We start from the raw sequence: 12197 nt of genomic DNA, 5'->3' as shown, positions 1-12197 counted from the left end.
CTTTGCTTTTGTATAATTTTAATTTTATACTTTAAATTTATAGTTTATTTTACTAGTTATAGATAATGGCTTTTTTCCAACTGACAAAATGACCAGGAGAATAATGGACATCCTGAACAACTCCAATTTGTAACTCTAAATTGCTATTTCTCTAAAACATTAACCCATTCAGATATATTATTAGATCAAGGGGCCTGTGATATCCCAGGAAAATAAACTTGTTGCTATGGGTACATTTTAATGTTGTCTACTACCCCAGAATTAGTTAGTAGGTTAGGTGTGGATGACTTGCAGCTGACAAGTCATTGGAGTGGGAAGCCAGGAGCCCTACTAGTGGAAACAGTTACTCTATCCAAGCTTCTCAATATCCTGCAAGTTTCAATGAGACGCGCCCCCCCCCCCCCCCCCCCCCCCCCCATCCTTCTAAATTCCATTGAGTACAGACCCAGAGTCCTCAACCACTCTTAATATGACTGGCCCTTCATTCCCAGCATCTTTCTTGTGAACCTTTTCTGGACCCCCCTCCAAAGCCACTACTTCCATCCTTAAGATTTAGGGTCCAAAACTGCTCACTGTATTCCAACTACGGTCTGACTAGAGCGTTTTACAGTCTCACCAGCACACCTGTTCTTCGATTTTTTTGAGAGGACTAGAAATAAATGCTAACATTTCATTTGCCTTCCTAACTGCCTGCATGTTAAAAGAATCCTGAACTGGGACTTAGGAGGCCTTTTGTGTTTCCAATTTCTGAAGCTTTTGCCCTTTTTAGAAAAAATCTATTCTACCTACCAAAGTGCATAACCTCACACTTTCCCACATGATACTCCATCTGCCATTTCTTTGCCCAATTTCCTAGCTTGTCTGTTTGCAGCCACCCCACTTCCACAGCTTTCTCCCTCTCTCTACCTATCTGCCTGACATCCTAAGCCTCCACTTACCTTTTCCTAGTCTCTGTCAAGGTGTCTTCAGGACTGTTTATGAATGGGGATGCTGCAGCAGAGTGGGTGGGAGAGCTTCAGTACCAAACTGCTAAGCTACTGCCTGCATGGATTTCCTGCACTGTACTACTTTGACAGTGAAGGCTCCTGGTCCAGATGTTCACCTCAAAACTCCTCCGAAAGTAAGTAGGTGAGATTTTGTCTGAAATGGAGATTCTAACTTGTACTAATGTCACCAAGTAGCTAGATCTGCATTCAAGTTGTTAAATATCATTTTTGTGAGGCAGCATGATTATAAATCAGTGTTAACAGTGATCCATCTGGTATAACACAGTGTGGAGCTAGAGGTACGCAGCAGGCCAGGCACTATCAGAGGAGCACAGTGTTATCTCAGACTCCAGCATTGGCAGTTCTTACTATCTCAGTGATCCATCCAGTGTTCAGGTAGATTTAAGGATTTTCAAATTTTATCTATTATGTTAGATCAATAAGCAAGCATAACTAAGTGTTTAATAACCATTTATTTCCAACTTCACATTTAAAATTCAGCAACACGGCTGAAGACAGCTGTTTATTCAGCAAATTTGTTATGTCTTAAAACCTTGGCTATTCCCAATAAATATACCCCACCCATTTAAAATATCCACTTTAAAAAAAACTTTCCCCTATAGATTTCAATCTTAAAAATTTATAGTTTCCTGGGAAAGTATATACAAAGCTTCTGAAATGATTTTACTAATATTTCATATATAGTGTTGCTGACACTTTGCAGCAATTCTTCAAATATTCTGTCCCAGCAGTAAATGCCCAAATATACCAGAACACTTGAACTTTTTTCCTACAAAATTGTTAAATATAATTGCTGACAGTCTGATTTATGATGGATGCCTCTTCAGAGATTGCAATGAGTAGTTACTTGGTGAACTGTTGCTTTAGCGTAGCTCTTCCTAATCTATCCCACATGAACAGTTTGAAAATTATTAAAAAGCCTGAATTAATGTGATTATTCTGTGATAAGTAACTCTGATCCTTTACTTTCCAAATAAATTATTTTAGTTTGATTGGGAACAATCTGATTTAAAAACAAGTAATTTGAAATGAATGGGTACATATCTGGAATGTAACACTGCTGTCTGATGAGCTTGACGTTTGTGAGCAGCAGAGCGGAGACCCTTCTTTCTCTGTTCCAAAACATTGCAGCCATATTTCCTTTCCTCAGTGAGAACTTCGTAAATGAGAACTATAAATCAAGTCCGCTGCATTTAGCTGCAAAATAATGATGATTATTATATTTAGGGTAAGATTATGCCCAGGTACAACCCCAATACTACGTTCTCTCAAGCTTGACCACCATCTACAAGACACAACTCAGGAGCACGATGGAATACTTGCCATTATATTTGGAATATAAGTTTTTAAAAACTCATTTTAGGCGATAAATGAAACACTGTGCTATTTGTGGAAATTTGCTGCGTGTTTCACACTTTCCAAAGGTAACCCCATTTCATAAAGGACTGAATTTGTCGTCAAACACTTTGGGATGGCCCAAAGGTCACACAGTGCTATGTAAATACAATGTTTCTTGCTTCTGCCTCTGTCTTTCTTTCCCCTGAGGAGAGTGGAAGAGTCTGTGTCTCTGCTGTATGACGCTGGGTCATGAGAGATGATCCCATGAAAACATAGGAAATTCTTGCAGGACCTCAGCAGAGTAGATATTTTCCCTGGCTGCATATCTCGAATCAGAGGATACAGAATGACAATAAGGGGCAGGTTGTTTCGGAAGGAGGGCTATTGTTTTCACTGGGAAGGCAGAGAATCTTTGGAATTCTGGGGACCAGAGGGCCGTGGAGGCTCCATCATTGACTGTTCAAGACTGAGATCAGCAGGATTACAGATTTTTTTAAAAAATTACCAAGGGATATCTGGATAATGCAGAAAAACAGTGCTGAGGGAGAAGATGAGTCATGACTGAGCGGAACACAACAGGCTGAGGAGCTCAATGACTTTTACATCAGCTCCTATTCCACTTGCAGAGAAGAGTACAACCATTAGGCAGATTAGACTTGCCTGAGTATCTTTCTTTGCCGGGATGTTTGGTTTTTGGGAAAGTGGCGGCTTCTTGGAGATCTCTGGTTTAGAAGGCGGCTTTTCATCCTCCAATATTTCATCATATATTCCTCCCAGGTCATAGTGTTTCTTCCTTAAATCTCCCAGTTTCATTCTCTCCTGCTGCAGTTTATTTTCCAGCTCCAACACTTTCACCTGGATGGGGGTCAGAAAGTAGTCCCCTTAGATGTTTTGCACCCATCAACTACCATGACGTAATATTCTCAAGGCGTTTGGAACCAGGGAGAAAGGCTCAAAAGCTTAATTTGGAAAGATCAAACTAGATTTTGTAGTAGGAGGAGGAAGAATGATACATAGCAAAGTGACATAAACCAGGTATTTCGACATATACTGATCTCATTACCAAACCCTACTTTAATATGTTGCAAGCACTTCAATAGAACATCAGTAATGACTGAATAGGCAAGTTGCTCAAGACCCAGTGTTAGATCAAGGTGGCTGTTTTGAAAACATAGAGGGCGAGTGAGCAGAGCGGAATTGCAACAATGTCATTAGTGAGGATTTACTGTCGAATGGCTAACAATACAGCTGGCTTCCATAGCCCAGAAAATGATATTCTGTCAGTGAACTCTCGGATGCCCTGAATGAGAAACTTTAACAGAATATTCATAACTTTTCCATTTCTAATGTTGACATCTAGATGGTTAATTACAGTATGCAATAGGTAGACATTTTATATTGTACAAACAGTGACATCACCTGCAAGTGATGTCCACCAGGTTAAAGAGATAATGGGAACTGCAGATGCTGGAGAATCCAAGACAACAAAATGTGAGGCTGGGTGAACACAGCAGGCCGAGCAGCATCTCAGGAGCACAAAAGCTGACGTTTCAGGCCTAGACCCTTCATCAGAGGATGAAGGGTCTAGGCCCGAAACGTCAGCTTTTGTGCTCCTGAGATGCTGCTCGGCCTGCTGTGTTCATCCAGCCTCACATTTTGTTGTCTTGTTCTCCACCAGGTTAAATGTGTCTTTATTGTAAATGTTGTTATGGTCCTCACCTATCCTCCCTGACAATAACAACTAAACACAAAGGAAGTCTATTTTGGGAACCATTACTGACTTTTCTTGACATTTAAGGCACCATAATCTAAAGCCCCCTTACCTTGCTAACACGGCATCTAATATTATTCAGAAAATGCTTGCCACACTCCAATCCTACTCAGGCCTGAGCTAGTCTGGAGCAAGGAGCAAAGGGAATACTGGAGTTTCAGATGTAAACCTCCATCCATTGTTTGCTTCCACTGTATATGTTCCACAATTTCCAAAATCAAAATGCAACAGTATTATTAAACCCTTGTTAAAAAATTATAAATCGGTTGAAAAATGCAACAGCAAAACACAATAAATCTAAAATAAAAATTACAACATATATAAAAAGAACAAAATACAGCTTAAGTTTCACATTAATGACCTTTCATCAAAACTGAAGGAAGATTGAAATGTTAAATTTTTTTTAAGCCAGTAGAAGCTGGGTAAACCTGCTAGGCCTCAGTTTGTCTTGTAGGCCCTTTAGTATCTGCACTTGCGTGGGAGTGGAGTGACCAGGAGGGGGCAAAGGCGGTTCTGGCCTCCACCAGTCTCCATCCTGATCCGAACTTCAACTCACCTCCAAAACGCCCCCTTCCAGTTTTAACAAGGGAGTCTGGCTGCTCTGAGGAGCTAAGTTTATCATTTCATTCTCAATGGAAGTGCCTGACTCATATCCAGGCAGCATTTTCAAATTTAATCCAGGTCAGCCAATGTTTCTGGGCCTCAAAAAATCCTGACAGTTAAAGGGAGGTAAAGACAACTGGGTTCAGCAGAACCCCTCTCTCCCTATTTATTCCAGAACCCTCACCCCATCCCCCTCTCTGATGAAGGGTCTAGGCCCGAAACGTCAGCTTTTGCGTGTAATCTCTTCGGCAGCTAAGTGCCTTTGCTACAAACCTGTCGGACCCTGTCTACCTGCTTTACCAAACCTTCACAATCAAACTCTAAGTGTCCCAAACAATTGATTCTCCCAAACCACCGAAAAAGAAACAAAAACAAATTGCTGGAAAAACTCAGCAGGCCTGGCAGCATCTGTGGAGAGAAATCAGAGTTCATGTTTCAGGTGCAGTGACACTAAGCACTGTGTTCTGAAGAAGGGTCAGTGGATCCAACAAGTTAACTGATTCCCCCTACCCTTTAGTTGTCCCTCCCTGGAATCTATCAATCTCCTCCCTGCCAGAGGAAAATTACTGGTAAGATACTAGTGATAATGATTATATTGGAGCTCCATTTTTACGTACACTAGACTAGTCCGACCAGTATACCTCATATGTAAGTTTTACTGCTTTTGTCTGATCTCTCCCCATTGAATCACAGATTCTCCAGAGTGTGGAAGCAAGTCATTAAAGCCCATTGAGTCCACGCTGACACTCCAAAAAGCATCTCATCCAGACCCACCCCCTATCCTACCCCTGTATCCCTGCATTTCCCGTGGCTAATTCACCTACCCTGCACATCCCTGGATAATGGACAATTTAGCATGGCCAATATACCTAGTCCTCATACCTTTGGACTGTGGGAGGAAACCCATCTTGACCTACAGTCTTACCCTCTGGTCACCAATTTTCCTAAACACCTTGCTCCCCCGCCCTCTCCCCTATCAACCTTTCTGTTTTATCCGTCCCCTCTTCTCTGATTCCCAGTTCTGATTTTGTGCTGAATGGATACCTGTCCAATGCTGGTCGGCTTCCCAACCTAGCTGCCTGCAAGCTGGATGAGGAAGTTTTTATAAAAAAAAATCCTAATCCCATCTGACTGCTACATTCAGCATGAGCTATGGGAACCCTGCTCTTCCCTGCTTTCTCTCCTTACCCCTGAGTTAAGATTCAGTCCAAAGAGTTTGAGTAGATGGAAGAATATTCGACACAAGCAGAGATTTCTCTCAGAAAAAAATGGGACTCAGTACAACTGTGAATCCACTGTAATTAAATGATGAAGATAATTTAAATTCCATATTACAGAACTTAGTTATAACAAGTCCAGCTTCAAATTTGGATTGTTATGTTGTTGTACTGGAACACCGCACAAGGCACAAATAATTCCTTTAACTATTTTGTGACTAAGGGAATCCCAAAACTAAGTGTAAATTACCTGTACAAACCAAAAGAACTGTGGATGCTGTAAATCAGAAACAAAAACAATTGCTGTAAAAGCTCAGCAGATCTGGCAGCACCTGTGGAGAGAAATCAGAGTTAACGTTTCGGATCCAGTGACCCTTCCTCATAATAGTTCTGAGAAAGTCACTCCAGCTGCAATATTAACTGATTTCTCTCCACGGATGCTGCCAGGCCTGCTGAGACTTTCCAGCAATTTCTGTTTTTGTTCATGACTGTCTCTTACCTGTGTTTCAATCTCCTCCTTTTTAAGTTTGATTCTCGACATTCCTGAGAAGTCCATAGTATCTAAGGAACAATGGAACAAAGGGACATCAGTAACAGAATCCAAAATGGACAAAGGATGTAAAATATCAAATTTCCACCAAAGCCTTGTTAACCAGCAAACTTAATATGATATGTGTACCTTTATCTTCAATTTGCTCCTGGCCTGACTTTGTTGAAGCCACTACATTTGCAGTCATTTCATTCACGTGCCTGGAGGCTTGCTGCAGTCTGGAGAGGTTTCTGCTAGTCCTGGCGGCCTTCACCTGAAAGTGCGAAAACATGTCCATCAGGCTCAATAGTACACGGCTATCAAACATTTGAGAGAAAGCAAAATGTGTCCGTCCCCTTAACTAGACCTTACAGAAGGCGGACACCGAGCTGGGTAAAAAGAGAAAAAGCAGAAGTTGTAAGAAACTGGAGAACAACAAATGAAACATGTTTCACCAGTATGAAAAAAAATGAAGTGGAAAGGTGCAAGGATCAAGGGAGAGAATGAACAAACAACTGTCAATGAAAAAGCGTAGGAAATCTGTGACAGAGGAGTGGAGACAATTTGAAAATCAACTGAACAAGGATTTACAACCAATTTATGGGGCACGCTAGGTCACTACTTAATCCTCCCGAATCCACTACAGCTGGGCTTGTATTTCAGCCTTTCTTCATTGAAAGTTTCTTTCCAAACTGCTCCACCATGTTCTCTCCATCCTGCCTGACAAGGGAAGGAAGGAAAACCTTTGCAGTTTGTTAATGTTGTGCACTGCCCCTTATTCCAATTCTTCCTCATCGGTTCCTATCGTACTGAAAGATGTTGGGAAATTTGAAAGGGTTCAGGAAAGCTTTACAAGGATGTTGCCAGGATTGGAGGGTTTGACCTATAGGGAGAGGCTGAATAGGCTCAGGCTATTTTCACTGCAGTGTTGGAGGCTTAGAGGTGACCTTCTAAAAGTTTATAAAATCATAAGGGGCCTGAATAGGGTAAATATACAAGGTCTTTTCCTCATGGTGGGAGAGTCCAAAGCTAGATGGCATAGGTTTAATATGAGAGGCAAAAGATTTAAAGAGTGACCTAAGGGGCAACATCTTCCCACAGAGGGTGGTGCGTGTATGGAATGAGCTGCCAGAAGGAGGTGGAGGTGGCTGGTACAGTCACAACATTTAAAAGGCATCTGGATGGGTATATGAAGAGAATGGGTTTAATAGGCTAAATGCTGGCAGATAGGACTAGATTAATGTGGAATATCTGGTCAGCATGGACAAGTTGAACTGAAGGGTCTGTTTCCACGCTGTACAGATCTATGACTATGAATCTAATTTCAACCCACTTCCCCATTCCCCCTGGATATCGAAGGTCTCACTTCCTTAACCCTCTCACCTTTGATGCAGCCACAAGCTGTGCTGTGCTGGCTGCAACTTCATGTGAACAGACAATCAACTCTTCGTATTTCCCGGTCTTCAGGACAACTTTATCAGCTGAATCTCTGGAATCAGAAAGAAAGACGAATGCAAGTTTACAATATTTTATTCATTAGTCCCCATCAGCCACACACAGGGAGCTGCATCTATTATCAACCCACACTAAATACGAACCAGGAAAGAAATGAGAGAACCTGGCACAGGGTCAGTGAGACAGAAGGTGGACATGCGTGATTCCTTAGTTTGTTCATTTAATAAATGTTAAATAAAGCTGGGTCCCTTATTAATTTCTGGTGCTCTACAGTGTCAGAAATTGTAAAGTCTTCCCTCAGTCCTTGGTTCACTGTTGCAGAAATTCCAATTCAATGGAAAGTTTAGTAACTTTCATAAGAAATGGCTTCACATCATGAAACATGGAAACCATCTTGATTTTTTAAAAAATTGCATACAAAAGAATTAATACCAGTAATGAAAGAAAAAAAACTGGGTGCACTGAATGCACCATTCTCTGAAGATTCATAATCAATGCTTTAAGATTGTAGCTAAAATGAACAGCATTCTCAGATCTTGACAACTATATTTACTACAAAATGGTACATACTCATCTGTCATTGTACAAGATAGTTATGATACTGTAGAGTGTAGCGTCCTCTCACGGTAGGGGTATTGAAATTTTGGTGAAGGTGGGTCAGAGAGGTTGGCCCTTGATTCATTTCCAGTTTAAAACTCCACAGTTAACCAGACAGACTCATCCAGCTGGGCATGTATGCTTTTGGAGTGTTGATCTAATAACAAAGGTTCAGAACTAATAAAGGCATTAGATTGTGTCTACATTTGATTTATTGTTATCAAATGCATCTAAGTACTGTGAAAAGTTTTGTTTTGCGAGCAGTACAGGCAGATCATAATAAATAAGACGTACAGATCATAGTGTGCTTAAAGTGAGCGAGGTATACAAGACCAATTATTTCAACTACATAGGCAAGGGAGAGGCAGGACTTGAATGTTAACTTGTTCTTCTTTTCCTACACAATATGGTCAGCTTGTTGACCAGGTTGCTAGCTCATGCAGTGAACTCTGGTTCAGAGAAATTATTTGGGCAAGAGCTGCAAGTGGAAGAGTTCACTGTACATGAGATGCTCATTTGATCATGTAAATCTGGACCATTGTAACCTCTTACAATAACTTTGCTTATCCAAGGCGGAGACATTGGAATTTGTCAGATTGTTCCTTCCTAATTGGCTTGGATATTTCACTGTTTTTGGGCACTCCCAAGTTGTAACATTGCTTTAGTTTGTGTATGTGTGTAGGAGGAGCAACATTTGTTTGGAGATGATAAAAGCATCATAAGTCAGACAGACCAGCATGTCTTTTTCCTGTCTTGGTTTTTTGTTTATTTTAAGTGGGCTTTGTGTCTCATTTTATTTTTAAGCGTTCCTGGTCGTTGCATTCACAAACAAGATCACCCGGGTAATAAGCACAGAGCTGTCACACAGCCGTTATTTTCTGGCCTTTTCCCAATTTCAGAGAAAACAGAAACAGTATGAACATGATCTCTTCAAGCTGCAGCGCTATGGCCATCCCTATGACAGATTATGGTCTTGGTTCTGCAGGCCTGGCAAGGGGATGGTTTGCAATGGGTCAAGTGTCATTGCAAATAATCTCTTTCATGCAGAAGGTGGTGTGTGTGTGGAACAAGTTGCCAAAGGAAGTGGTGGATGCTGGTACTATTACATATTTGAAAGATATTTGGATAGATAGATGAATAAGGTGGTTTAGAGGGATATGGACAAAATTCTGGCAAATGAGACTAGGTCGATTTAGGATATCTGGTCAACATTGACGAGTTGAACTGAAGGGTCTGCTTCCATGCTGTACATTGCCTATGATTCTGAGGTAATTAAATAGAAATTGCTCTCACCTGACACCTAGTGGATAGTTTCAGAACAACATCTGCTGTTACTTGGATAAGAATAACATTGAATGAAGAGAGTATTACAGCGCAAACACACAACTATCTACATTTAGGGCTGCTGAACATATTCAATGATAAAAGATGAAGCAGCGTGTTATTTTGTTGCAAAAGTGATCCTGAACATTTAAAATATAATGCAGGCAAAGCCATTCTGGACATCTGAGGGGCTATCTATTATATCTATCTGTGTATATCTATTTAGTTTTAATTATTTTGCAATTTTTTTGTGTATTATCAGTTTCATCAACAGGAGATGTTTCTTCTCTGAACAACGTTGATCATAAACTAAGAATAATTAAACCTTCAAAGAGATGGGTTGCAGTGGTTGGTAAAGTCCAAAACAACCCAGAATATGCAATGATCTTGATTTTTTTAAAAATGGGAATTTAAAAAGACACATGCATTTATATAACAAGAAGTCCCAAAGCACTTTACAGTCAATGAAGTATTTCTAAACTGTGCTCATTATTGTCAAGTAGGTTAAGGTCTCGGCTAACCAGTGAACTTTCAGCTTTCACAAACAACCATATGACAATAGCTGGGACAACTGGTGTAGCACGGTGGCTCAGTGGTTAGCACTGCTGCCTCCACAGTGGCAGGGACCCAGGGTCAATTCCACACTCGGGCAACTGCGTGTGGAGTTTGCACATTCTCCCCATGTCTGCGTGGATTTCCACTGGGTGCTCCGGTTTCCTCTCTCAGTCCAAAGATGCGCAGGCTAGGTGGATTGGCCATGCTAAATACAGGGTTACAGAGATAGGGTAGCAGGGTGGGTCTGCGTGGGACACTCTTTGGAGGGTCAGTGAGATTGCAATAGGCCAAGTGGCCTGCTTCCACAGTGGGGGGATTCTATGATAAAAGCTGGGTGTCGCTGGTGGGATAAAGTTGGGGATAACTCAGTTGGTCTTCAAAGTTGTGCCATGGAATCTTTCAAATGAACCACGAAAGGTTGACAGGACCTTGGTTTAAAAGCTGCTTAAAAAGTTAGCATCTCCAACAGTGCAGCACTACCAAATGAGACCTGGTTGGCGGCTATGTTTACTGTATCAGAATTTAAAATAGTTCTACAGTTTTCTACACTTTCAGGAGTAAAACTTTTATTTAGATTAGAGCACCTCTGAAAATTGAGTGTTTCATTCACTGACGACCTTCCAGTGAAACCAGTTCAGGAGCTACACAATATACAAATGGAAGGAACAGTGCTATTCTTTCTGGCAGGTCTTGTGGCATAGTGGTAGCATCCCTACCTCTGGATCAAAAGCACCAGGGTCAATTTCCACACCAGGATTTAGTGTTCAGATGATGTGCCTTCATAACGTAGTCAAACAGATTAATGATGAGCCTGTCCTGGCTTCCAATGTGCCTGGAGGCAGCCAGAAGGAAATAGCAAGCCATTGCAGAAATCTGCCCAAAATGTGAACTATTCCAAAGGCAGTCTATAGCTCAGGCCTTTAAAAAAATGAGGACAGGAGAAAAGACAGACTGTCCTTTTGCCACCTCAATTCTGAAAGTGTTGGAAGAATTGTTATTTAAAAGCAAAGTTCCACTGGTCTCAACTCATACCAAACCTGATTTTATAAAGAGGGTGTGTAATATGAGTTGATAACTCAAGCAGAAACAAGGTCAACATTCGAGCATAGATTAGATAGGCAGTTGAAAGAGAAAAGAACAAAGGGACATAGAAACAAGCCACGCAAATAGGATTTGGATAATTGTTCATGTGCAGAATAAACACCCACAGGGAGTAAATACAGCTGGTTTGTGTTGTCATTCATATGTTATACTGCCTAATGTAAGCAATAGCAGGGCGAGAGTATCAAATATTAAGATTCAAACTGATTCCTAAAGATGTGAGAAGGAGGTTTGTTGGGTTCCTGGATTGGAGACAGTTGTATCTCACTAATATGCGTGGTCACAAGTTCAGATCATCCTCATGTCACTCCATTCTGTACTGACACTCATTGCTCGGTTATACTGAGCAGTAGCTGACTTCAGGACACTCACTGATTGCACTTCACCTGCACCATCTGTCAGACAGATATCTACCTCACAAAAAGAGTGCTGCCCATTATTGTGACAGTCCAGTAATAGATCAGGATCAAAGAAAGTGCAAGTATGATTTTTCTGGTGAGTGACTGAACCAGTACTTACACCAGCTGGGTGGCACCCCATCCCACAGCTTTAGAGGCAGAGATCAGGCCTTCCGTCCAACGGGAATTCTTAGCGTAGAATTCCTTTGGTGTTGCTGCCCCCTGTAAATGCAAACATTATTTCACCAATTGAATTTCAGTATTTCTCACCGAAAGGACTCATTGCTTTTAGAAGATCATTGT

The 12197-nt window shown here is 41.2% G+C and overlaps 1 protein-coding gene across 1 annotated transcript in view; it reads right to left on the bottom strand.

Annotated features, from left to right (window-relative positions):
* Positions 1 to 1440: 1440 nt before the first annotated feature.
* LOC125464211 (huntingtin-interacting protein 1-related protein-like) overlaps positions 1441 to 12197 on the bottom strand; it is a 138466-nt gene continuing 127709 nt past the window's right edge. The window contains exons 27-32 of the mRNA XM_048556408.2: positions 12016 to 12116; positions 7849 to 7954; positions 6616 to 6739; positions 6436 to 6497; positions 3006 to 3200; positions 1441 to 2204 (exon numbers count right to left, since the gene is read on the bottom strand). Of these exons, the coding sequence (XP_048412365.1) occupies positions 2154 to 2204; positions 3006 to 3200; positions 6436 to 6497; positions 6616 to 6739; positions 7849 to 7954; positions 12016 to 12116 (639 nt within the window). The 3' untranslated portion in view covers positions 1441 to 2153. The remainder of the gene's footprint in view (positions 2205 to 3005; positions 3201 to 6435; positions 6498 to 6615; positions 6740 to 7848; positions 7955 to 12015; positions 12117 to 12197) is intronic.

The sequence above is a fragment of the Stegostoma tigrinum genome, chromosome 26 (assembly GCF_030684315.1).
Source record: "Stegostoma tigrinum isolate sSteTig4 chromosome 26, sSteTig4.hap1, whole genome shotgun sequence".
In the NCBI taxonomy this organism is placed as follows: domain Eukaryota; kingdom Metazoa; phylum Chordata; class Chondrichthyes; order Orectolobiformes; family Stegostomatidae; genus Stegostoma; species Stegostoma tigrinum.
This window is presented reverse-complemented; position numbering and strand designations above follow the sequence as displayed.